The following is a 24,785-nucleotide window of genomic DNA, read 5'->3' on the forward strand; positions in this document are numbered from 1 at the left end:
AGTTATTAGAAACTTGTTTGATAGTGCCAAATTTAAATAGATGTTATTTTTAACTAAAGATTTATTGTGCATTAATTTAACATATGCAGTTTTAGTACAATGTTGCCAACGAGGTGTTGATATTGTCAAAAAAGGCTAAGGCTCTAACTTTTTAAGTAATTAGATATGTGTTTTGTCATGTGTAATTACTATGGATCATTTTTGTACAATTATATTTCTTTGTTCATTTGTGTTTGAAGGAATATTTATAATTGTAATTAGAATAAATATTATAATAAAATAAAAATTTAAATTATTCTCCCCAAAGTGAAAGCACTGAACCCTAGACAAACCAACAAAGTGTTGTGTGTGATTAGTATAATTGCATCTCAAGTCTTGACCCATTCAATTAGATCTGAATTATAAGGCAATCCAATTAAATGCACCACAAGTGTTATTTAAATGCGGGCATTTAGGCTTTAGTTTTGTTTGTTACACTAAATTTTAGGCACACAAGATAAGGTGGTGAAATTAACCTTAAAAAAACTAAAAAAAAAAAACCACCCAGAAAAAGCCTCAAGAGCAAATTGGGATGATTCTTCATTCATCCACAAGCCACATCGTTTGATTCAAGATCTCCTATTCAGCTTCCTGGCGTAGTTCATTCAATCCATTAACTACAAACAATTTCATTCGCTATTTACAATTTCCCGATTTAAATCTAATACAAAATAAATGCTCGAACGAGCAAAAATGGCGACCGATGATATTCCATTGGATGACAAGGCCAAGAGAATGAGAGATCTATTGTCAAGCTTCTACTATCCATATCATGGTTCATCTCCCAAAGCTCATTCAAATTACGAAAACTTGGATTCCATCAATTCCGCATCTTTCAATCCTGAGCACTACATGAACCTTCTCGTACGCCTCTCCTAATTCTCTTTATCCAAATCATGAGTTAAGATTTAAAGGAATTCTAATGCTAGATTTATAGAATTTTTTTATGCTGAAGTCTGTTTTGACTAATGATGTATTAGACTGGATTTGAATTGGAAGGTTTGTTCCTTTAAAGCATGGATTGGATTAAATCTGTAGGTACAAAAGTCGAATTTGGAAGAGCTTCTTCGGAAGCATGTTGAAATGGCAGCCGAAATCAAGAACCTTGATACTGATTTGCAAATGTTGGTTTATGAGAATTACAACAAGTTTATTAGTGCCACGGATGCAATTAAATGGTAACTTCTTTCAATCTTTGAAATTGTTAGTAACAATTGTCTCTGCAACTATATTTAGTGAATAGATATTTCCATGCAAATTTTGTTACTCCTTTGTTTGATTAGGATTTACTATGTTGTATTAACTGGTTTTCAACTATAATTTATTTAAGAACTCTAACTCAAACATTATTGATTTTAACAGGATGAAAAGTAATATTGTAGGCATGGAAGCAAATATGGAGCAACTTCTTGATAAGGTGTGTAAAAATATTTTTGCGTCATCTCTATTTGAAAATTTTAAAACAATGCATTCAAAAGAAACGTAAAGAGAGGATTATTGCAAAGAGTAAATTTTATTCATTTGCGATTGTAGATAATGTCAGTGCAATCTAGAAGTGATAGGGTCAACACTTCTCTTTTTGAGAAAAGAGAACACATTGAGAAGTTGCACCGAACAAGGAACCTTCTGCGTAAAGTTCAGGTATCGAAAAATGTTTGTGGTGAATTGTGAGTAACATGACAATAGTTATAGAACTAAACTGAAAGTAGGTTAACCAAATGTAGCCATTATAAGTATAGTGCAATATTTTATCAAACAATCAATGGTAAAGGCTATGACATTTATGCGTTTTAGATGTTACTGCACAAGGGAAATTTTCAGATTGGATAATTATAATATTACTTTAAGTTTATATATGAATGGGTGAGATTCAAAATTTGTTTTATGTGGAAAAGAACAGTTCATTTATGATCTACCCGCTAGACTTGCAAAGTGCATCAAGTCAGAAGCATATGCTGATGCAGTCAAATTCTACATTGGAGCTATGCCAATTTTTAAGGTCATTGATGCTTGCCTTATTCATCTATTTTGTATATTAATTTTATTGTTAGTACTTAACTTTGCTTTTATGTCATAGTTTTTTATTCAAAAAGTTTGACACAGACCATTGATTTTCTTACCAGGCATATGGAGATTCATCTTTCCAGGACTGTAAACGAGCATCCGAAGATGCAATTATTATAATATTAAAAAACTTGCAGGCATGCTTATCTTTGTGTTATGCATGCAAGGTGATGTTTTCTGATAAATTTTTAATGCTTGATGAAATTTTCTTCTCAGGGAAAGCTATTCTCAGATTCTGAATCCATTCAAGCTAGAGCTGAAGCTGCAGTGCTTTTGAAGCAATTAGATTTTCCGGTTTGTATTGAAACTTTTAGATCAGATTTTAACTTAGGTTAGAGCTTAAAGCATTAAACACTAGATAGTCTAGATTACCTACGGTGCAAGCCATTTTCTATGCATGAAAATACATTAGCAAATAGTTGGAAACTATATCATCCTTTCTTTCTCTCTTTGATGTCTTCTTTAAAATACATAAAAGAATTATTGTCGATAACCTCTAACATGTACAGTATATTTATTAATCTTAATGGTAATATTGTTCTCTACAAAAGTTTATTTATTTTTTATTTAAGTTATATCTATTTGACATAAATACATATGCATGATGCATATCCATAATTGGTGCAGGTGGATAGCTTACAGGCAAAACTCCTTGAAAAGTTAGAGCAATCTCTTGGAGACCTTCAATTGAAAACAAATGAAATTGAGAATGTTCTACGAGAATCTAATGATCCTTCTAAACAAGGAAAAGGTTTTGACTCGGTTCCTGGTATAGGCCATGAGGTAACTAAGCATGAAGTAGCATTTTTTTGTTTTTGTAATTTCTCATATTTGACTTGGTGGGTAGGAACTAGGGTGGATAAAAGAATTATAAAAGGAAAGAATAAAATTGTATTTTTGCAAAGAAAATGCATGGCTTTTTGAACCATGTTAAATTTTTATAATGCACGTTCTTTTGTGAAACTCTTATATTGCCTTGCGAATCTTATGCCATCAATGTTTTAAGGTTGATTGTTTTCAATACAAAAGATTATGCATAATGCAACTGGATGTATGAAATATTTTATTTCTGCATTGCAATTATAACTGTCTATAAAGGCAACTAACCAATAATTTTCTTCACTATTCAATGTGTGCTTGGTACTACATTAGTGACCAAACTCTTTATTTGTTTTTTACAAATTTCTTTAGGGTTGAATGCTTGTTCGTTAGAGCTCTATATCATTGTTAGTGGATCTTTGTTAATGACCAGATAATGTGTTTTCCAAATTATCTCTAATTAAATTAGCCTATATGACACTACTTTTGTGTTTTTAGTTCTTTAACTGTAGTTAAATTAGTCATCTCAAGCATCCCCTAAAATAAAAGGAGGGTGTAGGGAGTACGAGGGTAGAAAAGTGCCATCTAGACTCATGAAGAACCTTTTCAATTATCTAAAATAGGTCTCTGTCCATGGATTTGCGGAGGCTATTCGTGCTTATCGAGTAATATTTCCTGATTCTGAAAGTCAATTAATTAAACTTGCACAAAACTTGGTTATCAAGTAAGCAGCTTCAATAGAATTTCTATTGTTTATAAGAATATGTAGCACGAGAAAGTTCCACTTAAATGTTGCCTTTTTCTTCAGGCACTTTGAAATGACTGAGCAACGTGTAAAGAGACGAATTTCTTCTACCAATTTCCTTGGTGCTCTTCGTAAGTAGTGTGCATTTGCTTTTTCTCTTCCTTCATGGTTTTAGCAATGCAGCCCCAAATATTTAACATAACTAATAAAAAAGTCTATCATTATTAGCAAATGCGCATTCCAACAGTGTTTGCATAAGTCAAATAGTTTATCATCTTTTATGACATTTAGAGATGCCTTTGTCATATTATTCTTGATGGAGTACTTGTTTAAAATATTCCCCAACTAGAACTAAGGCTTTTTTATGTCCACGAGAAGATTGATTCGAGATAAATCACTATTGTTTAATACTGGTGTGAATTCAAACTTATTTGTTTCTAAAGTCATTAACATTATTAGTTATTTTGCTTTCATATTAACTTACGCGTTATAATTTTTATAGTATTTTTTATTCTTATTTTGCACTTAAATTTATTTAGCCATTTTTTCCCATTGCCAAATCCATTGTAGGGGCTATATGGGATGATGTGCTTCTGATGGATGGAGTCTTAAGTGAGGCTGCGCTATCTAATTTTTCTTTGGAGGTCTTTCTTGAATTTCATATGAAATCATTTTCTTTCTAGTCTTTTGCATTTTTATCTTCTTTAATCTTGAGTAGAAAGATAAGCAGTGTTCATATTGAGGGACGAAACACCATCTAATGATATTTTGTGGTCTCAGGTTGCTCATGCAACTGTTAAAAAGTATGTTGCCAGCACATTTACTTACCTTCTACAAGACATATCAGGTTATTTTTTCTATTGATTGTCCTGCCAAAAAATATTTTACTCTTTTGGAGTTTCAAATCACCCAAAAGATGAGAGCATGGTTTAGATTTTACCATGTGCAGGTTGTTGTTTTTACCCATTTTATGACAGAAGTCTAAATATCTAATCAACTATTCTTCATTCCTAGCTAAGAGTATTAGTCCACTTGAATTTTACCTGAAATGTATATACCCTAAACCAAGCTTTGCAAAATCCTATTTATTATCTTCCACTTACAACTGTGGTTATTCTAGAATAGATATCATAGTTATATCATTAATAATTTTCAAAAGCATGTTCAGTTGGCAGTTGTTTATGGAAAATGATAGGTTCACTAATGGTTAAACCATATATAGGTATTTATGCATGTATTCTACATAAACTTTTAAAAGTTTGTAAATTTGCGCAAACTTGATTATTTCTTATTGATGTTGGTTTTATTTTATGAAATTTACCTTAAAGTCTGAGTTCATTCTGTTCAATTTACAGATGCTCTCTTGAAAGTAAAGGTTAGCCCAAAAGAGGCAGCAGAGGAACATCCCTTACAGGCTGCTTTGGAGGCTAGCAAAAAAACAGTACTCCAAGGCAGCATGGATGTCTTACTGGTAACCATGAGATGCTAAACTGACTCTTATTTTATGCATGTAGAAACGACTCAAACTTTTCATTCATTGTGTACTACTTCCTGTAAACAATGCACGTCCATATTTCATGTTCCTAATTTTCATATTTCTCTCTTATTTAGATACTTATACTACTTCAATCTGTAAATGCTTGACATACTTTCTAGATTGAAAAACAATATCAATCTAGTTGCATTTTTATAGTAGGTTAGTGTGTGTGCATGTGTTTTCTTGCGAACTTGTGCATTTTCATTATTATATTGACTAAATTTATAGTGTATGTGCAACTTATTCATTGAGCATTGAGTTTCATTTTTAAACGATTTGCTTACTACAGGATTTTCGCCAACTTCTTGACGAAAAGTTAGGGCTGCTAGTTAAACTGAGAGCTTTCATAATTGATTGGGTTCAAGAAGGATTTCAGGACTTTTTCAGGTCTCTCGATGGTTGTTTTCTCTTGCTTTCTGGAAGAAAGAATTCATCAAGTCAAGATCAAGGATTTTCAGAAGGAGCACTTGGTGAAAAAGTTCTTGCTGGTCTTGTCTTGGTCCTAGCTCAACTTTCTGTATTCATTGAACAAACTGCCATCCCAAGAATTTCTGAGGCAACTTTTTCTCTCACCTGATAAATTTACCTTACCACCTAATAAATTTTCACTACTATTTTGGGCTCAGCCATATTTTCATGTTGCACTGTCAGGAAATAGCTGCCTCCTTCTCTAGTGGTGGTGCACGAGGCCACGAACATGGGCATGTTTTTATTTCGGGGGAGATATGTCAACTATTTCAGTTAGGTGGTGAAAAGCTTTTGCATCATGTAAGAATTTATTCTTTTCCTTATTTTGAAATTATTAAAATTAATACTTATATTGGATCCGTGGGATGTGTTTTATCTAGTTTTAGTTTTGGGGTTTCGAATTCACAAGAATGTTGATATCAAGACAATATGTTGCCTCAAGGGAGCATATATGTTTAACGATTTTATTTTCTGGCATTGAATGAACCATTTCTGATATGTTTTTTTAAGGGAGAGCCAATTATGTCATTGTTAATTATAAGTTCAATTTTGTTTCATTTTGCAGTACATAAATATAAGAACGCGAAGAGTATCTACTTTGCTAAGAAAGAGGTTTACAACACCAAACTGGGTCAAGGTTAGTTTACTGTTGTATAATCCTCAATTTTGAGAGAGATTCCCCTTACTAAAATAGTTTAAGTTTTCAATAATTTATGTTTTTTAATACCTGCAGCACAAGGAGCCTAGAGAAGTTCATATGTTTGTTGATTTATTTCTACAAGAGGTTAGTGTCTCTTTAATAAACTTTCTGACTTGACATAGATATAGTTTTAAATCTTTGTCTTGCAGAGTTCGATATACATAAATATTTCGATAATGTAGAACTTTTCTAAGATGCATTACGCTTTATCTCGCGATTCTTTGTTCTAGTTGAAAGCAGTAGGTAGTGAGGTGAAACAGATTTTACCTGAAGGGCTATTGCGTAAGCATCAACGGTCTGACAGCAATGGAAGCACCAACTCATCACGTAGCAACGCATTACTAGATGATAAAATGAGTAGGTCAAATACCCAAAAAGCCAGGAGTCAGTTATTAGAAACACATCTAGCAAAATTGTTTAAGCAAAAAATAGAAATTTTTACAAAAGTTGAATATACACAGGTATGTATCACCTATGAATTTTTGTGGTTGTGGAAAAAGTGTCAATGTGATGCTATTGAAACAGAATGAATGGAGTTTCCTTGTCACTGCAGGAGTCAGTTGAAACAACTATAGTGAAACTTTGCCTTAAAAGTTTGCAAGAATATGTCAGACTCCAAACCTTTAATCGAAGTGGTTTCCAGCAAATTCAGCTGGATATTCATTTCTTAAGGACTCTTTTGAAGGAGAATATTGAAGCTGAAGAAGCGATTGACTTTTTACTTGACGAGGTAATTGCGAAATTCCTAGTCATGAGCTTTAATCTTTCTGTGTTACATAATAAAACCGGGGTATTGCTCATTTTTATCTGATTTTTGTTCCGCTAGTAATGAAATGTGGATGTTGGATGTAGGTAATTGTTGCTGCTTCAGAGCGTTGTTTGGACCCAATTCCTTTAGAGCCTCCAATTCTGGACAAACTTGTACAAGTAAAGTTATCAAAATCCAAGGAACATAATCTAGTTAAACCCCTAGATGTTGGTAGGTGAAATTGCTATGGATAGGCGCCCCACTTTTTTATTTCTCGTGCTATAATTTTATGATGTGATTCATCGGTCAAAAAGTTCATTTACATTTTTGGAGATTTTGTATGAAATGGTGAAATGTAACAGGAATTCCAGTTATATAACTATGAAAGTTTATTTGCAGTTAATGTTGTATGAGCTATCTTATCATATATATGAATGCTATGAATGTTTTGGTTTCTTGTTGAGAGGGAAAAAAATGTTCCAATTCCTCTTCCCTCTTTTTATTTTCCCTTCTTGCTTTCCTCGAAGACTAATTATCAATGCTATGAATCATCACATTTCAAACTTGAAGCAAGTTTTATTTTTGTGTTGCAAGAACAGCATAGTTAGTTTCTTTTGGATGAAAATATTACTTTGTTAAAAGGATTTACCTATTTGGTCATTTATAAATTAAATCATTTGTGTATAATCATAAATCAATACAAAAAAGAAATTATTGTCACCATTTAAAACACAATTGAATCTTAATATAACTTAAAGTTGATAATCACAAACTCAAAAATAGAGATTTGATTTCATAAATTAAATATAGTATACTTAGTACCTGTGAGATACCTTAAAAACAAAAATACAATTCAATCTCCTATTTAACTTTTAAGACACAAAGTTCTTGATGTAAAATCAAAGAACCAATAAGAAAAAACAAGAAGAAGATATGACCAAAGCATCAAGCAATGACTTGACCAAAACAACAACAAAGAAAGATCCAAAGTTTTGATCCACGACATTACTACATCACGTGGATAAATGATCCTACCACTTTGCTCCGGGATGACCACAAAACATCATCTCTTTAATCGTAGTTTGAAAGAGTACACTCGAGGTGTCTAAAAGAAATGTTTGCTTTTAACCTCTAATAAAAAGAAAGTGAAATAAATCTCCATTTATAATATTTTACTTTACAACAAATAGAGATAAAAACGAGAAAGCTTGATATGTTATAATTTACTAGTGTTAACATCGTTTGATTTTATTATGAAAATTGATAGATCGTTAAATTGGTTGTCACGTGTTTATGGTGTGACGATTTTTCACCTATGTAGATAATATTTATAATATTGATTTAAAACATGTTTAAAAATACTCTTTCCCACTCAATTCCCAACATTTCTCTCACTGCGTCTCAAAACATGAAATTTTGCATATTCCAAAAGCTTTTGTGGTGATTATCACGGCAGAAGAAATTAGTCAAACACTGTTGATGGAAAACTTGTAGACAAAAATGTTGTGTTTTAGTTTATTTTAATTTGGCTTTAGTATTAGTTTTAAGTATATTTATTATTTTTCTAAAAGTCATAGTTCCTTTTTTTTTTTTCTGTTTTGCCATATATACGGAACTTACCAAGCCTGTGTACTGCCAAATCTATTAAAAACTTTAACAAAGGACTTTGTTGAGATAGAACAATGTCTTGGTAAACAGGACATTAGACTTTAAGATGATGATGAGGAGAATAGCCCATTTTTCATGCATCCCAAATTTTGTAAAGTCTTTGTAAGACCTTCGACAGTGGTCAATTGGTTGTCTGGTATTTGTTGGAGTGTTTTGATAATGTTGGGGGCTAGGATACAATTTACTGGTAGTTACCAATGTGATGCATATTTGATTAGTTTATAAAACTTGTAGTGTCATGGTTATAATTTGGTTTTCTCATCTATTGAACTATTTTAAAAGAGAATAACATTTGAATTATACCCATGTATATTACCACCTAGCTTTAATTTGAATGATTCTAAAAAGTTTCTTTTTTTTTCTTTTGAGAAATTAAATTTTTTAATTTAACTTGAGAAAAATATTTTTTCTTAAAAAAGCAGCTTGTTTAAGAATGTTTTTATCTTAAAAGTACTATTGAGAAACATTTCTAAGTTGACCTTATTTTAATTGTGGTTATGTCATGTCTGTCTAATTTTTTATTTTAGAATTACATATTATAACTAGTTTGGAGCGAGTTGTTTGTGTGCATTAATATAATACTTTATTTAATTTTGTTTTTTAATTAATTAATGAATTATTTGTTTAAAAATATATTTTTAAGTTTAAAAAATTGATGTAAATTAATTTTAATATTGTGGAAGGTAAAAGCTAATTTTTAAAAATATATTTTAAGTTTAAAAAATTACTATATATATTTATGTCAATTTGTTTTGTAGTTTGTGTTTCTTATAATTTATTTAACATAATTATAGATAGGATTATAATTAATTTAAAAAAATTTAGGGCATATTTAATGCATTCATGCACATTCCAATTTATGCACATTTAGAGCATGTATTATTTAAGATAAATATCACACAAAAACTTGATATAAAAATAAAGTACATTTATATATGTATAATTTTGTATTCATATAAAAATTATTAATTTTATTCAACAAAAATATAACTTATAATAATATATTAAAATAAAATAAATTTAAATGCATAAATATTATGAATAATAAATATAATTTTTTTTTAAATTAATTAACAAATTAAATATAACAACATGAATTTTTTTTTCGTAACATGTAATGAATTAATGAAAATATATCTTTATAAAGGATTTGCCCTGAATTGTTATTTTTTATTCTAAATTTTTTTGAGATATTAAAAAAATATAAAGAATTTGCTTTGGATTAATTTTTTTAAATATAATTACCAACGACACGTGATAGATGATTATTATGGAAAATTACCATTTATAAATTATGCCACGTAGAATTATTATTTTTATAACTTTATATTGTTATAATATATATGAGATTAAAAAATATCAATTCAAAATCTTTAAATAATATTGGTTGAAATGAATGATTAAGCAGATTATGTTTTGATACCATTTGGAAAGTGATTAGTTAATTTGGATTAGTATTTGCTACATTAATTGTATATCTTTTCTATTTCACAAGTAGTATGAATAAAACTTTTATTTGTTGCTCTGTCAAATTCTTGTGAATGGAACACCACAATAACCATGTGGCTGTAGTTTAGTGGTTAGAATTCTACGTTGTGGCCGTAGAGACCTGGGCTCGAATTCCAGCAGCCACAAATTTTTATTTTCAATTTTCTTGCTCTGCTGTAAAATCAATCACAGCCCAAAATTTTGATAGAATCATCATGAACGCGCATGACCGTCCACCCACTCTCTCACAAACTCACAAAATACACCTGGCTGTACCGTATCCATAGCATCAACTTTTTTCCCGCCCAAACCCTCTTTCCCTCCTCATCTTGTTGCCGCCAAAATCTCATTGTTTTCACTGCCTAATTCCCATATTCTCCCTCACATCTGTTTTCTCGCTCTCGCTCTCGCTCTCGCTCAGTTCACTATCTCATTTCATTCACACGTTCAGTGAAGGAACCATGAAGGACCTCAACTTCGACGCGGACAAAGGTACTCGTCTCCCCCATCCCTCTTTCCATCTCTGCTGCATCATCCCTTCACTGATTTTTGGCTTTCTTCCCCCCCTAATTTATCGACAGCTGTCGCCAAAGATTTCATCTCAAACTTCGCAGACGCAAATGGCGACGCAAAATATATGGACATCCTTGTGAGTCTTCCTCTTTTCTTTCCCTTCATCCTTACCATCTCTAAACCCTAGATCTCTTTTTGTTTTTTACTACTTGAGTACAAAAAAGAAAATAGTACTTTACTAGTATTCTTTTTTAGTTCTCTTGCCTAATTATTTATAACCCTTATCCTTTTCTCCATTTCAGCAAGAGGTCGCGAATCGTAAAATTAAAGCAGTACAGATCGATCTCGAGGACCTATTTAACGTATGATTCTTCCTATTTTCCTCTTAATTTATTTTAGTTTTTTTGAACTTAATTTATTTCATTGGCTGCTAATTCCCTTTTTGCAGTATAAAGACTTGGATGAGGAATTTTTGAAGCGGGTTACTGAGAACACTCGAAGATACATTGAAATTTTCGCAGGTGCCATTGACGAGCTTTTACCGGAGCCTACTGAGGCATTTCATGATGATGATCATGATATATTGATGACACAGAGAGCCGAGGACGCTACCAATAATACAGATGGGTCTGATCCGCGTCAGAAGATGCCTCCAGAGATTAAACGTTACTAGTATGCTTCAAGAACTAATTCTTTTACTCTTGACACATTTAAACGTGTCCTAAATTCTTCCTTTGAGGGATAATATATAATTGCTGAGTTTATGTTGGCATTTTATTGTTCTTGTAGCAGTGCATTTGGAGCTCATGTTTTACTAACCTGTTGGTTAGTTCTACCCTTTTGGGTTTTAATAATAATTTTGAGTTTATGTTGGTTAGCAAAGAAAAAAAAAGGAGGTACAGGAAAGAGTTAATATGACTAAACCATTGGGATTAAAAAAGTTTCCATTGCTTACAGCTTAAGTTCAAAAGTTTGTTGTGGCATTTGGTGGCTAGCTAAGTGGAAGCCCCCAAAATGGTGTGCAATTTGAAGTCAAATACAACCAGATTTAGATGCCATGTGATTCTAATTATAGTTAATTATTTTCTAGTGGGCCTTGAAAATTGTAAATTGTTATTAGTGGAAATTTTGGTGGGAAGAAATTTTTCTAGTATTTTAATAATTTGATCTTTTAAGATATCTGTACAAGAGATATTGTTTAGCATGCTCTATTATGCATATACGCTGTTTAAATTGTGTGAGAACTGATTCTTTTTAGGATACTTAGAACTGCGTTGGTTATGTTCACTTTTTTTTATCCAGTGAAGTTTATATCAGAGCACCTTCAAAGGGGAGGCCGTTTACCATTAGGGAGGTGAAGGCTTCGTATATTGGCCAGCTTGTACGAATATCTGGTATTGTGACTCGTTGTTCGGATGTTAAGCCTCTGATGCAGGTAGCTGTCTACACATGTGAAGAATGTGGTTGTGAAATTTATCAGGTAACTAATTGTCAGGTTTTATGTCTAAGCATTAAATATTCTCTTTGCCAGTAGGGATTGGTTGAGATGATAAGGATGATATACTTCACTTGTAAGGCTTATATTTGATTCTGGATACCTGAAGTCATTTGTTGTCGATTTATGAGTCAAATGTAAGTTTTGACTAGCCTGCAGCATGCTTTGGTCTTGGAATGGGATAACATCTACCACATGTATATATTTCTACCAAAAAAACATATTTTCTTCATTTAATACAATTTTGCTTAATTTGATAGTTGAATAGCAATCTAAAAATAGTGCCCTGTTAAGCTAGATATCATATACATAGTTATCATTTTAACTGGTTTGCAAGGGACCTTAAAATGTTGGCTTGGTGTATTTTCCTGTAACTTTTTTTTTTCTCTTTCCATTGTGTGCCAAACAGGATGTAACTGCTCGAGTATTCATGCCCTTGTATGAGTGCCCCTCAAGGCGTTGTTCAGTGAACAGGAAAAAAGGGAACCTTATCCTTCAACTTAGAGCATCGAAGTTTTTGAAGTTCCAAGAGGTTATTGATCAACATGGTTTTTTAAGATAATAGCAATGAATTACTCTGCATTGTTTGTAATGTGTAATATGAAATTTTCCAGGCCAAGATTCAAGAGTTGGCGGAGCATGTTCCCAAAGGCCACATTCCGCGGTCTATGACAGTTCATTTTAGAGGAGAAATGACGAGAAAGGTTGGTTGTCATGTTGATTACATGTAGATGAAGTACCAAAAAATATATTTCCTGAAACTTCTTTATGTAGACATTGCACCTGTTTCTTTTCCCCTTTCCTCCCTTGCAACACTGCATTTCATGGCTGGAGACAACATCACGTACTGTTCATAATGAAATCTAACTCTGCTGACAATGAATTTGTGTTACCTTGTTTGTCAAATACAGGTTGCTCCAGGTGATGTTGTTGAATTATCAGGCATCTTTCTTCCCATTCCTTACACTGGATTTAGGGCAATGCGTGCTGGATTAGTTGCAGATACCTATTTGGAAGCCATGTCTGTCACCCATTTCAAGAAAAAATATGAAGAGTAAGCTGCTTTTCTGATGTCATTTTTGGAAGGCACTTGTGGTTAATATCCATCTTTATGCTTTCTAAAGTCAGTATGTTAGCTTGCATAGAGGACATCTTATATAGGGGTCTCGGTTGTCTCCATTCACTGAAACAGATTATTTTCAACTATCCTTACAATATTTGCGTGCATGTATTTACACTCAATTATCCTCAAGTGCAGGTATGAACTTAGGGGAGATGAAGAAGAGCAAATTGCACGATTAGCTGAGGATGGTGATATATATAACAAGTTGGCACGGTCATTAGCACCTGAAATTTATGGACATGAAGATGTTAAAAAGGCTTTGCTTCTTCTTCTTGTGGGTGCTCCACACCGGAAGCTAAAGGATGGGATGAAGGTAATATGTCACTTTATGTTCTATTGTATTTGTTGGCAGTAATTTTTTTGCTTATCATTTATCAGTAGTAATATGGCTCACTACAAAGGTTGGCCAATACCTTTTATTATTATTTTACTTGGAGAGTTCAAATTATGCCCTTGAGCTATATGGTATCAATTTTGTCACCCCCTTTTCTTTCCTACCATCAAAGAATCTTCTTTAATTAATACCTACCATTTGCTTCCATTTGTATTTCTCATTTGAACATACTAATAGCGTTTCAATGAATTACTTGGTTACTTTGCAGATCAGAGGAGATTTGCATATTTGTTTGATGGGTGATCCTGGTGTTGCCAAAAGTCAGCTTCTCAAGCACATTATAAATGTAGCACCCAGGGGAGTCTATACCACTGGCCGAGGAAGCAGTGGAGTTGGTCTAACTGCAGCTGTGCAGAAAGATCCTGTCACAAATGAGATGGTCTTGGAAGGGGGAGCCCTGGTGAGATGTGTTCTTTTCTTTGTACTATAATTTATTGCATTCAAATGGATATGTTTATGGTATGAGAAAGCATAGAAGAATATGGCAACAATAATTGCTTACAGTAAGGACCGCGTATATCATGCCAACCTTTTGTCTGTATCACCCATGTTACAAATTATGCCTTGTTCTGTTAACAGTTATACTTTTAAGTTGGTTTTGTTTTACATGTGCATTTAGTATATCTGATCTGAAATATAATCTGTTTCATCTAATTATTATTAGTCTCAAATATGATCCCTTTTATCTGATTATTATTTTCAAGGTTCCTATGGTTTAAGAGAGACATCTTGATTCTGTTTCAGGTGTTAGCAGATATGGGTATATGTGCTATTGATGAGTTTGATAAGATGGATGAATCCGATCGAACAGCAATACATGAAGTTATGGAGCAGCAGACTGTGAGTATTGCAAAGGCAGGGATCACCACATCTTTGAATGCAAGAACTGCAGTTCTTGCTGCTGCTAATCCAGCCTGGTAAAAATATTTCAGGTCCTTCAAAGTTTTTCTAATTCTTATCGCGACTTATTGTTTTTGGCTACTATCCTACATGAACTGAAATGGAAATAAGGGGGGTGGGGGTGGGGGTGGGGGAGAAAAAGAAGAGCATTTTATTAACTTGAATCATATAACTTGTTGTGAAGGGGAAGATATGACCTACGCAGAACGCCAGCTGAAAACATCAATCTCCCTCCAGCCCTTCTGTCAAGATTTGATATTCTGTGGTTGATCTTGGATCGAGCAGATATGGATAGTGATCTTGAGATGGCAAGGCATGTTGTTTATGTGCACCAGAATAAAGAATCTCCTGCACTTGGCTTCACTCCACTTGAACCATCTGTTCTTCGGTAAGCACATTAATTGCTTTTCCATGGAAAACTTTTAAGAACTTTATAGTTGACTCTTCCTGTTTGTTTTATGAATTTTCGGGTAGCTACATGTATTGATATCTCGCTTTTCTTTGAAGTTCCAGCATCATGTTTGTAACGATTTTTGTCTAGAAGCCTTGATTTCTTTAGCTATTATTTTATCTGGTTTTATGTTTTTTGTTTGCAGTGCATATATTTCTGCTGCAAGAAGATTGTCTCCTTATGTTCCAAAGGAGCTAGAAGAGTATATTGCTACAGCCTATTCCAGCATTCGTCAAGAAGAAGCTAAATCAAGTACACCTCATTCTTATACTACTGTGAGGACCCTACTGAGCATTCTTCGAATATCAGCAGTAAGTCCTGATTTTCTTTACTTTTTTTTTTTTACTGATAATATCTTCCTATCTTTTTCTATGCTTAAACGGGGTTGGGGAGGTTCTGTTTTCTTTGGGTTGGGCTAAGGGGAGGGCAGAAGGATGTGGAATGTCTGGATCTGAAATGTGGGTTCCTCGCTGATTTATTGTTTACAAAGAAATTCTCTTTTTATTTTAGTTGTTAAATATGAAATGCCATGTAGATTGACAATAAGAGTGTGTTGTGCAAAAACATCTGCTCGTGGGTGGAGCTGTTTTCTTTTTGTTGGAATTGCAATTTACATGAAGTTCATATAATTTTATCACAGGCACTAGCACGGCTTCGTTTCTCTGAAACTGTGGCCCAGAGTGATGTGGATGAGGCTCTTAGGCTGATGCAAATGTCAAAATTCTCCTTGTATTCTGATGATCGTCAGAAGTCTGGTCTGGATGCCATATCTGATATATATTCAATATTACGAGATGAAGCCGCAAGGGCTAACAAGATGGACGTGAGCTATGCCCATGCATTGAATTGGATATCTAGAAAGGTTTGTTCTCGATACAAGACAGTTGAACTTGAGTTGTTGTTGCTTATTATTTGGGAAAGTGAAATGTTATTCTACAATGAATGCCACTAAAAACTGAAATGTGTATGATTTTGGTTGTCAAGTTTATGTAAAGCTTAAAGATTTTTTGTTTGATTTGACAGGGATATAGCGAAGCTCAGTTGAAAGAATGTTTAGAGGAATATGCTGCCTTAAACGTGTGGCAGATACATCCCCACACTTTTGATATCCGATTTATAGATGCTTGAAGTTGCTATAAAACCACTTGGAAGATTAAGCTGCATCCATTTGCCAAGTTCGAAATTAAGAGATAGTTGTCCGCTGTACCCTTTTAAGTTAGTAGTTAATATTTGCAGAGTTGAGTTTGAACCTTGTTTGACTGTAAGATTGCAAGTGATTATGTTCTTCACATGCAGCAAGATAAAAAACGTTTCTGTTTCAACTTTTACTTTCTACTAATAGCGAAAGAGATGATGATTGTCCAACTTACTGCATTATTGTACTGAATTCACCAGCTCATGTTTAGCTTGTTGGAATTGAATAGAAATGTAATGGAATAGTTATGTGAGAATTGAATAGAAGTAAGTATAAAATAGTTCGATCGGATGGTCATTTTGAAGGACGAAGATACAAAGCTCAGATGCAACATCCCTGCATTTAGCATGTACGTCTGCAATTTAGAGAGACCAAGCTTTGCGAATCGTCAGAAATAAAATGCTGAATAAAATCGAAATAAGCTGAAGCCATAAAAAATAGGATAGTAGTACCTTTTTAGAAATTTTATTTTGGTTTTGTATGTTTATTTAGAATGGGGTATACGATTGGTCATGAGTTTAAGTTTATTGGTTAATATAGAAAAGACTTATAATTTTACTTTTAACTCTCATTTTTTTAAAATTTAAAATACATTGAAAATAAGTATGATAATATTTTTCCCATTTGATTTTTTTTTTTGTTAAATCATAAAAATACAAAATAGGTAAATTCTTTTTCAAGGAAAGAATAATCTTTTTGAACTTTTCAAAGAAAAAAAAATAATCTCTTCAAAATATATCCTATTTTATTTAAGAATTAAAAGATATATGTATATTTTATATTTTTAATATTAAAAATTAAGTTGTGCAGGATTTGTTAAATCCTTAAAATGAAAAACATATTTTGCAGTGATTCTTAATAACTGGCTTGTAAGTAATATATAAGCAAATTTGTGAATTAAAATAGCGGGCATAAATCATATATCATTTTTATAATGACAGGACATTGAAGCCTTAAAGTGGAGTTTAATGACCAATTATATGGCGATTTGTGTAGGCGCCTCGAGAGGGAAGATAAAAAAAAAGAAAGCAAGGAGGGAAGGGCCACCCTCCAATCTCAAAACCAAAGGCCAGCACATTCTCAATATCCTTGTATAATCATTGGTCGATGTTACTGCCCAAAAAGTTGCACACGGCACTGAAAACCTCACCAAGTCTATATAATTTACCTTCAAAATTAAAAATGAGATAAGTAAATTAAATCATCTATTGAGAGTCGATTTTTTTAAAAGAAAATTTTTAAATAATATTCATTGAATAGTCGATCAATCTTTCAACAATTGAAGATATTTTATTTCATGAAAGATTTTATCTCTAATATTTTGTTGATAGCCTACATGCCACGAGCACATGTTTTGTAGGCCTAATTCTTAGAGTTAAGAGCGTGTTAGTTGGTGATATTTACAAAGCTCGAGAAAAGTGCCAGTATAGAACATGTAAATAAAAATAGACTTGACATGCAGGGAAATGCCTTATATGCCTTAAGTAGATGATTTGAGTCTCTACATGCACATTTAAGGTTAATTATTAAAAACTATAAAAATATAAATTAAAATTTTCTTCAGCCAACTTGTCTTATAATTTTTTTGTTAATATGTTTATTTTTTTATAAGAAGGCTGTATCATACCTGTAACAACTAATAATCTCAAAGATAAATGAATTGAAATTTCATATATCAATCACCCAAAAAATTACCTAGTTAAGAAAAGTTGTTTTATTCCCAATAATTTCATTAAATAAATGATCCCTTAACTATGATGTTAGGCGTTTAATTCTCCTTAAAATAAATGGAGCACATTTTATAATTAACAATTCATCTATTCGAAAAGCACCCACACAGATAAACTTAGTTATTGCTTTCAACAGTGAATATCATTACAACAAAAAATTTTCGTTAAATAAAAAAAGGATAAATCACATCAATAGTAACTCAACTTTCAAAAAATAACAAATCAGTCTTACTAACTATTTTCCGTTACCGACTTAATAGAAAATTGACCTGACATTTAACGAGATAGAAAAAGAAGAAGAAAAATAAAAATTTTATCCAAAAAATTCATTAAGGAGAAATTTAAAAAACTTCCATTACCCACAAATTAAAACCCATAAAACCATCATTAAACCAAAAATTTAATTCATATCTCTCTTTTCATCTCTCTTCTACAAGAAGGAAAAACCCACGAAATCACTAACCCAAAAATTAAAATTCTTTCTATTCCTGTCTCTGATTTCATCTTTTGTTTTTAAAGAAAAGAAAAACTTAAAACAATTCTGTTTGGTTCTTAATTTAGGTTTCCACTACTGTAAATTAATTAGTCAATGTCATCTGTCCCGTTACGCCTGTAACTAAAAACAATAGTGTAGATGATTGATTTGTTATTTTTAGATAACTTTTTAAAAGTGAAGTCACTCTTAATGAATTTACCCAATTAAAAAACAAACCGATATTTGGCCCCCGGTTTATTAGAATTTGAGGCTAGAGAAGTCAAAGTGGCGTCGTTTCAACAAAATCAAAAACCCTAAATCTAGAGCCAAACGCCAAAACTTTGGTAACACCTGCCGTCCTGGAACAGCGGAGAAACTCACACCCAGAAAGAAAGAGCTTCTTTGATTCTCAGGTGACTAATGTATTCTCTTTCTCCTCTATGTTTTCCTTTTTCGTCTTTCCGCTTTTATGCCCATTTCCTTTACCCAATTTGGTAGTGAATAATGTTATAGAGCAACAGTAATACAATTAATGCATACAAACTTGAAACAAAAAAAAGTACAGTTGAAAACAAGGGAAGAATCCTTCATACTCATCTCTGTTCTAGTTATTATGGGGCTTCTGGATTAATAAATTTCATGCCTGCTTTGGTGGGATTCTACTAATTATTGACTTGCCTAAAAATTGTAGAGATTGTGATAATGGAGGGTCAACCGAAAGTTAAAGCCTCACTTAGGCTTGGTTCTGAATTCTACACAGTGAATGCAAAAAAGGTCGGTGCTTTGTCTGAGCAGCTGTCTTCAATGAAAGAAGAAAGTATGAGCATACTGAAGGATTATATTACCAAACACAACGTTCCCAATGATGTCCCTGATGAATTGGTTGAAGGCTCTTCTGAAGACGACGAAGAAGAAGAACCCAAGAAGTCTAACATCAATCCCAAGAAAGCTAAGATCAACTAGTACTTAGGTCAAAAACATGTATGGAATTATTCTAGTTTTCAACCTTGTCAACCTCCTGTGTCATTGAAGAAACGTGAATCAACTATTTTTAGCATTATGTTGAACAAAAAATGCATTGTGACATAGATTTGGAACTGATAGACTTTGGAGCATGTTTGTACTTGTTTGTTTTAAGTAGATATGATTTTTATGTCAAGAACACGCAAAAAAGGATAAAGGAGAGAACCCTATCAGCCTATCAAGAATTGTATTTCTTGGAGCCTTTTAGCAAATTATAACCATGCACAAAAGTTATCCAGTGCTTATATTTATGGCTTTTCTACTTGTATTAGTCCTTTACCTGTTCACATGTTTTCCTATAAGCTTTTCGTTGAATTTGTTCGTATTTACCTACAAACTTATAGAAGAGGCTTTGTTGAAAGGCGTTTGTTTATAGCGAATTTGGTGAATGAATTTTTCGAACCATTAATCAATTATTTGCACAATTTTAGTTTTTTCTTTTCTTTTAATGTTAATACCACCAGACAAGACTGGAAATCATTTCAAGGTTTAAACACTTTTGATGGCAATTATGTTCTGTTAGCTCCTTTGCTTAACTTTAATATAGGAGGGCAAAAGGATATTCCTGCTAGCAAACATCAATGGAACCATCTCCTAGTAATTGACAGCAATTGACGATGTATTTGATAGTTATGCCATTGTCAATCATTCGTTTTGCCCACTTTAAGATACAGTAATATGAATATGATGCGACTACTTTCTTTTTGGTCGACCAAACCCTGCCACTATGAGCTGGAACGTGTGAGATGCATTGTGCCTGCCTGCCATTGAGTCATAGAATTTCTGTGCTAGTTTTGGCCTCCTGAATGGAAAATTATTATTTGTCAATGGAGAAATTTTGACCCATCAGGATTTAAGGGTTTTGATCAACTGAACTTGTAAGAATTCTTTTTGGTGTATGAGCAACTGCATTATTTTGAAATTCCCCCCCAACCCGCCCCCACCCCCCCCCCCCACAAAAAAAAAAGGCGGTGAGCACCAATTAGGCCCTTCCTCATAGTAAAGACAATGCTGCAGTGCTTGGCATTTCTTAAATTTCTTATTTTATAGTACATTGGTGGGTGGATTGGCAAATTATAATCCTCCTTTAAAAAAAGAAAAGAAAAGAAAAGAAAAGCAAGCTACGGCCCACCAATCTGTACACAAAATCCATGTTTTTTTTTTCTAATTTTTTCCTTTTCTCTATTCATATTTCTTTCTTTGAGGGCCTCTATTCATATTTTCATTCTAAAAGAATCGGGGGGAAATTTGGATTACAAGAGGGAAGTGATTGGAAAACTTGTATATATGTATAGTAAGATTGTCAGACATTTTGAAGCTGCTCAACATTGTCTTCATCATCAAAGTTGGAGATATCCTCGTCGGTAACCTGTGAAATTTGTGGTATTTAGTTGAAGCTACAGATTTTGTAAATAATTACGTTGATGTTTAAAAAGGGTAAACGAGATAGGGAACTGACATGCAACTGTCGCCGAATGCTGTTCCGAATAGCTTTAATTACCCGAATCAATATGTACATTGGCAGTATAATGCCAGTAGCTCTAAAAAACAATATCTGCAAAATATGCCAAAAAAAAAAACAAACATAGATTAGAAAAAGCTACAAAACTATTCTTAGGATCATACGGAGAAAAGGAATAGGGTACATACTGTAAGAAGTGCAAATGGATAATGATCAGTTTCGCCATTCAGCACAGCAAAGAGATGTTTGACCAGCAAGACGACAGTAAACTGCCAAAACACATTAACACGATAATAATAATCAAATGTCAACTACTTGTTACCGGTGGGGTGATTTTGGACTAAATCCTGTTCTCAATTGATATAGCAAAGAAATGAAAGACATACAATGAGGGCCAATGATTGGCAGCAAGATGCCCCTCTGTCTGCAGCTGAAGTACATTCGGACAATTCATTTTCCTCAGCCAATGCCACTAATCTTTGCTCTTCTGCTTCAACCTCTGTTCTTGGAATTTGTAGGCTATCTCTGAGATCCAACAAAAACGATTAGGGGAAAAGCATGCCTAACTTTTTACGTTAAATAAGAAATAAAATAAAATAAAATAAAGTTGAATGCATTTTTGTTAAAAGTGGATAATTTTTTTATTAATTTTCAACCGTAGCAGCGGCTGGCAAGTCATGCGCCATTACCAACAAATTACGAATAGAGAAAACAAAATTAAAATTATACCTGATGGTTACAGCATCTTCAATCAGCTGAGCCTTCTTTGAAGGAACTGTTACTGTATATCCTGGTTCATATTCCTGCATTATACAATTAAATTTTTTTTATTCATAACCGTTGATTATAATATTTCAATGTTCGAATAAAGATTAAATAAACCTCTGGAGACCTTTTTATTTTTTTTTTTAAACTTCCGATATAAATAAATCATAGTAATAGTTCTTTAAAAACATTCTTTAAGAGAATTCCAGGAATCTGAGATATTGATATTTAAATGAAGTAATGGAACCAGAATTGGAAACCATACTTTAGTTTGTTTGATAATGAAGAATCCGATAGCAACCAACTTGAATCACATGGAAGATGACAGGGAGACTTGGACAAAAAGAAAGTTCGAAACAAGTTTTGAATACCCCAAGGTCCAAAACAAGAGTTTGAGAAAACAAATAACCCGTTTCGTATCAACACAATAATTAAGAAAAAGAAACAAAAAATTGCTATAATAACCAAATTTGAAAATATTTACAATTTTTGTTATTGCTATGATCATTAAAATTCAGACCTGAAGACAAATTTCACAAGTTGTGTTTCCCTTCTCGTTACACCATCTCTGTATACAATCTCTATGAGCAAACTGCGAACAGGTAAAATCAAATCAAATCAAAACAAGGAAAACCCAATTATCGGAATCTGAAAGGGGGAAAAACGTTTTACCTTAACAGTGCCTGAACAAGCACAAGGAACTTCCAAGCTCTTAAAGCTTTCCAACTCTTCTTCATGGCAAATTCTACAGAGTGAAATTGAAGAATTCGATGAGAAATTATCGACAAACAAAATAACATCTCCCATTTGTTCTCAACTTTTTCCCCCTTTTACTCTGTTTTTCAAAACTTGCTTTCCCCTTATTATTGATGTTCAAATTTGGCTATCCTCTGTTTTCCTTTTAAATGTCCCTATTTCATCTAGAAACTGGACTTTAAATATAAGAAACGGGTATCGAAGTTCCACAAATGCCCCCCTGCGTTATTATTAAGTGAAAATTACATAAATAATTGGCTTCATTTTTATTTAATATTTATTCAACGAAAGACGCGGTTTAAACTTTAAAGCCAGTTAGGAAAACCGTTAACTCTAAGCCTTTGACTTGCTTCCGCATTATTTCTCATGCAAACAATTCAATGGTCAAACCCAAAATAAATGCATGTAAATTTTTTAACGTGTTTATTTTATCTAACAAAATTAGACTTTTTCCTTTTTTTTTTTAACATTTATTGATTCAAATGGAAGGTTGGTTTTTAGTGTAGATTTTTCTTGTGTCGGATTTAAAATTTTCGCTATTAGTAGTAATGACTAGCTTTTTTATCGTAGATGTTTTTAGTAAAGGTAAATAATTGATCAATAAATATGCTATGTTCTCGTAAGTAGGAATTAAGCTTTCAACCAAAAAGTTAATAGTAGGAGCATAGCTAGGAAGCTAGTAGGGGCTTCAGTCCCCCAAAAATAGAAATTTTTTTATTTAAAATTTTTAAATTTTTTAAAATTATAAATTAATAAATGTAAGATTACACTTTTAACCCCTTAAAGTAATTAAAATTTTGATTTAATCTTTTAAAAATTATAAAGATATAGAGTGTTAAAATGGTGAAATTATATTTTTATTATCGTAAAAGTTATAATTTAATTTCAATCGTCCCCAAAAGAAATTTCTAACTTCGTCCCTGATTAAGAGAGAAGATTAGCAACTGCCAGGTTATATTTTATAGTTAAGTGTTAAAAAATATAAAATAATACATTGTAAAACTTTAAGAAAATAAAAGAGTTATTGTTTTAGAGAAAAACATATAGTATGTATTATGAGAGAAGTTATTAAATATAACAAAACATTTTGAAGAAGAAAGCTGATATTTTAAAATTAAAATGTTATTGTGGGATTGGAATAACACGGTTTTTGCTTGCTTTGGGTTGAATTGTATGATTCCTTGCTTGTAGACCGTGTCGGAAATAATATTTTTTTTAATTTACTTTTAACATATTAGCTAGTAAAAAGATTATATGAAACAAGGTAAATCATATGAAAATTTGAGCCACCATCAACATTACCAAACTATTAAAGTTATATCACTTAGATTATTTTATTAAATGACATGTTAAATGAAATTTTAATAAAAACAAGTATTGTAAAATAAATGTTTTAAAAATATTGACTTTAAAATTTTTTGAAGCTTTTACAAGAGTTTGATTATTTACTTTTTTTTTTTAGTTTTTACTTTTAAAAATTACACAACAATATTCTATTTATTTAAAAATTTCATTTTAAATTAGCTAGATAACATTTGATATGTCATTTAACGATTTTAATATAAAAAATTAATTTATATAAATAATTTTTAAAAAAAATTTGGGACCAATTAAAAATGTAATATATTTTGTTATATATTATTTGACTACTAAAATTTTATTTAATAAGCATTTAAAGATAAATTATTGTTTATCTATATACTGAATTATAGATAAGAATTTGATTGAATTGTTACCCATAAATATATTTTAACTCATTTGATAAATTAGTCCTTTTGATGGGATTTAATGTTAACACACTAAACATACAATCTTCTAATGTTTACCATTATAATAAAAATAAGTATGCTATATAATTATTTTTAAGTATGCCAAAAATAGAAAGAACAAAAAATAACAATTTTATTAGAGTTGTTTGTAAAAAAGGGAGGTATACGCAAATATATAGAAATAATAGAATAGTTAAGAGTGAAAAGAGTAGTAGTGGTGGATTGAGATTTATTTTCATCTCTCATTTTCTAAAATGCCATTGTTGTATTGTTACCATTTTCCATTATTACCCATCCTTCCTCCAAAAATCATCTTTCGTAATTAAACCTGTCCCTTTATGGAACCCAAAACCAAATCATCATTGCATATTTGAATTAAGGGTGAAGTACCTAGTTTTTCATCATTTTGATGACTGAAAAAAATAACAAATATGGCTCTGCTGTTACATAAAGTTTTA

At 32.0% G+C, this 24,785-nt stretch overlaps 4 protein-coding genes and 1 non-coding gene across 8 annotated transcripts; 4 read left to right on the forward strand and 1 right to left on the reverse strand.

The window, feature by feature from the left end:
- The first annotated feature begins 516 nt into the window (after window positions 1-516).
- On the forward strand, window positions 517-7,523 carry LOC107923335 (vacuolar protein sorting-associated protein 51 homolog). Of its 4 annotated transcripts, XM_016853541.2 has the most exons (20): window positions 517-903; window positions 1,078-1,217; window positions 1,402-1,456; window positions 1,573-1,680; window positions 1,940-2,038; window positions 2,163-2,240; window positions 2,320-2,397; window positions 2,731-2,886; window positions 3,546-3,646; window positions 3,731-3,798; window positions 4,238-4,311; window positions 4,448-4,514; window positions 5,023-5,138; window positions 5,494-5,760; window positions 5,856-5,972; window positions 6,238-6,309; window positions 6,406-6,456; window positions 6,603-6,833; window positions 6,926-7,102; window positions 7,225-7,523. In XM_016853541.2, exons 1-20 carry the CDS (start codon window positions 715-717, stop codon window positions 7,357-7,359), a joined length of 2,379 nt encoding a protein of 792 aa, XP_016709030.2. In that variant the 5' UTR covers window positions 517-714; the 3' UTR covers window positions 7,360-7,523. The 4 variants fall into 4 exon arrangements, with proteins under 4 accessions (XP_016709030.2, XP_040936995.1, XP_040936996.1 ...); XM_041081061.1 differs by lacking the exon at window positions 6,603-6,833; XM_041081062.1 differs by lacking the exon at window positions 7,225-7,523 and having other exon boundaries at window positions 6,603-6,729; window positions 6,926-7,068.
- Window positions 7,524-10,350: 2,827 nt separating this feature from the next.
- TRNAH-GUG (transfer RNA histidin (anticodon GUG)) lies at window positions 10,351-10,422 on the forward strand. The gene has a single exon. It is a non-coding gene; the product is annotated as a tRNA-His (tRNA).
- Window positions 10,423-10,493: 71 nt separating this feature from the next.
- LOC107924650 (DNA replication licensing factor MCM7) lies at window positions 10,494-16,603 on the forward strand. Its single transcript, XM_016855189.2, has 15 exons — window positions 10,494-10,768; window positions 10,858-10,925; window positions 11,092-11,151; window positions 11,238-11,461; window positions 12,092-12,269; window positions 12,694-12,816; window positions 12,899-12,988; window positions 13,196-13,338; window positions 13,543-13,720; window positions 14,010-14,201; window positions 14,546-14,718; window positions 14,886-15,089; window positions 15,298-15,463; window positions 15,793-16,014; window positions 16,176-16,603. Exons 1-15 carry the CDS (start codon window positions 10,738-10,740, stop codon window positions 16,278-16,280), a joined length of 2,157 nt encoding a protein of 718 aa, XP_016710678.2. The 5' UTR covers window positions 10,494-10,737; the 3' UTR covers window positions 16,281-16,603.
- Window positions 16,604-19,243: 2,640 nt separating this feature from the next.
- Window positions 19,244-19,820, forward strand: LOC107923088 (uncharacterized). Its single transcript, XM_041081063.1, has one exon. The coding sequence runs from the start codon at window positions 19,255-19,257 to the stop codon at window positions 19,513-19,515; it is 261 nt and encodes an 86-aa protein (XP_040936997.1). The 5' UTR covers window positions 19,244-19,254; the 3' UTR covers window positions 19,516-19,820.
- Window positions 19,821-20,572: 752 nt separating this feature from the next.
- LOC107923126 (uncharacterized) lies at window positions 20,573-22,753 on the reverse strand. The gene is made up of 7 exons (XM_016853338.2): window positions 22,475-22,753; window positions 22,323-22,394; window positions 21,767-21,840; window positions 21,424-21,562; window positions 21,226-21,306; window positions 21,035-21,130; window positions 20,573-20,944 (listed from the first exon to the last, which is right to left on the reverse strand). Exons 1-7 carry the CDS (start codon window positions 22,607-22,609, stop codon window positions 20,879-20,881), a joined length of 663 nt encoding a protein of 220 aa, XP_016708827.1. The 5' UTR covers window positions 22,610-22,753; the 3' UTR covers window positions 20,573-20,878.
- Between the last annotated feature and the right edge of the window lie 2,032 nt (window positions 22,754-24,785).

This window comes from Gossypium hirsutum, chromosome A11 (assembly GCF_007990345.1).
Source record: "Gossypium hirsutum isolate 1008001.06 chromosome A11, Gossypium_hirsutum_v2.1, whole genome shotgun sequence".
NCBI classification, from domain to species: domain Eukaryota; kingdom Viridiplantae; phylum Streptophyta; class Magnoliopsida; order Malvales; family Malvaceae; genus Gossypium; species Gossypium hirsutum.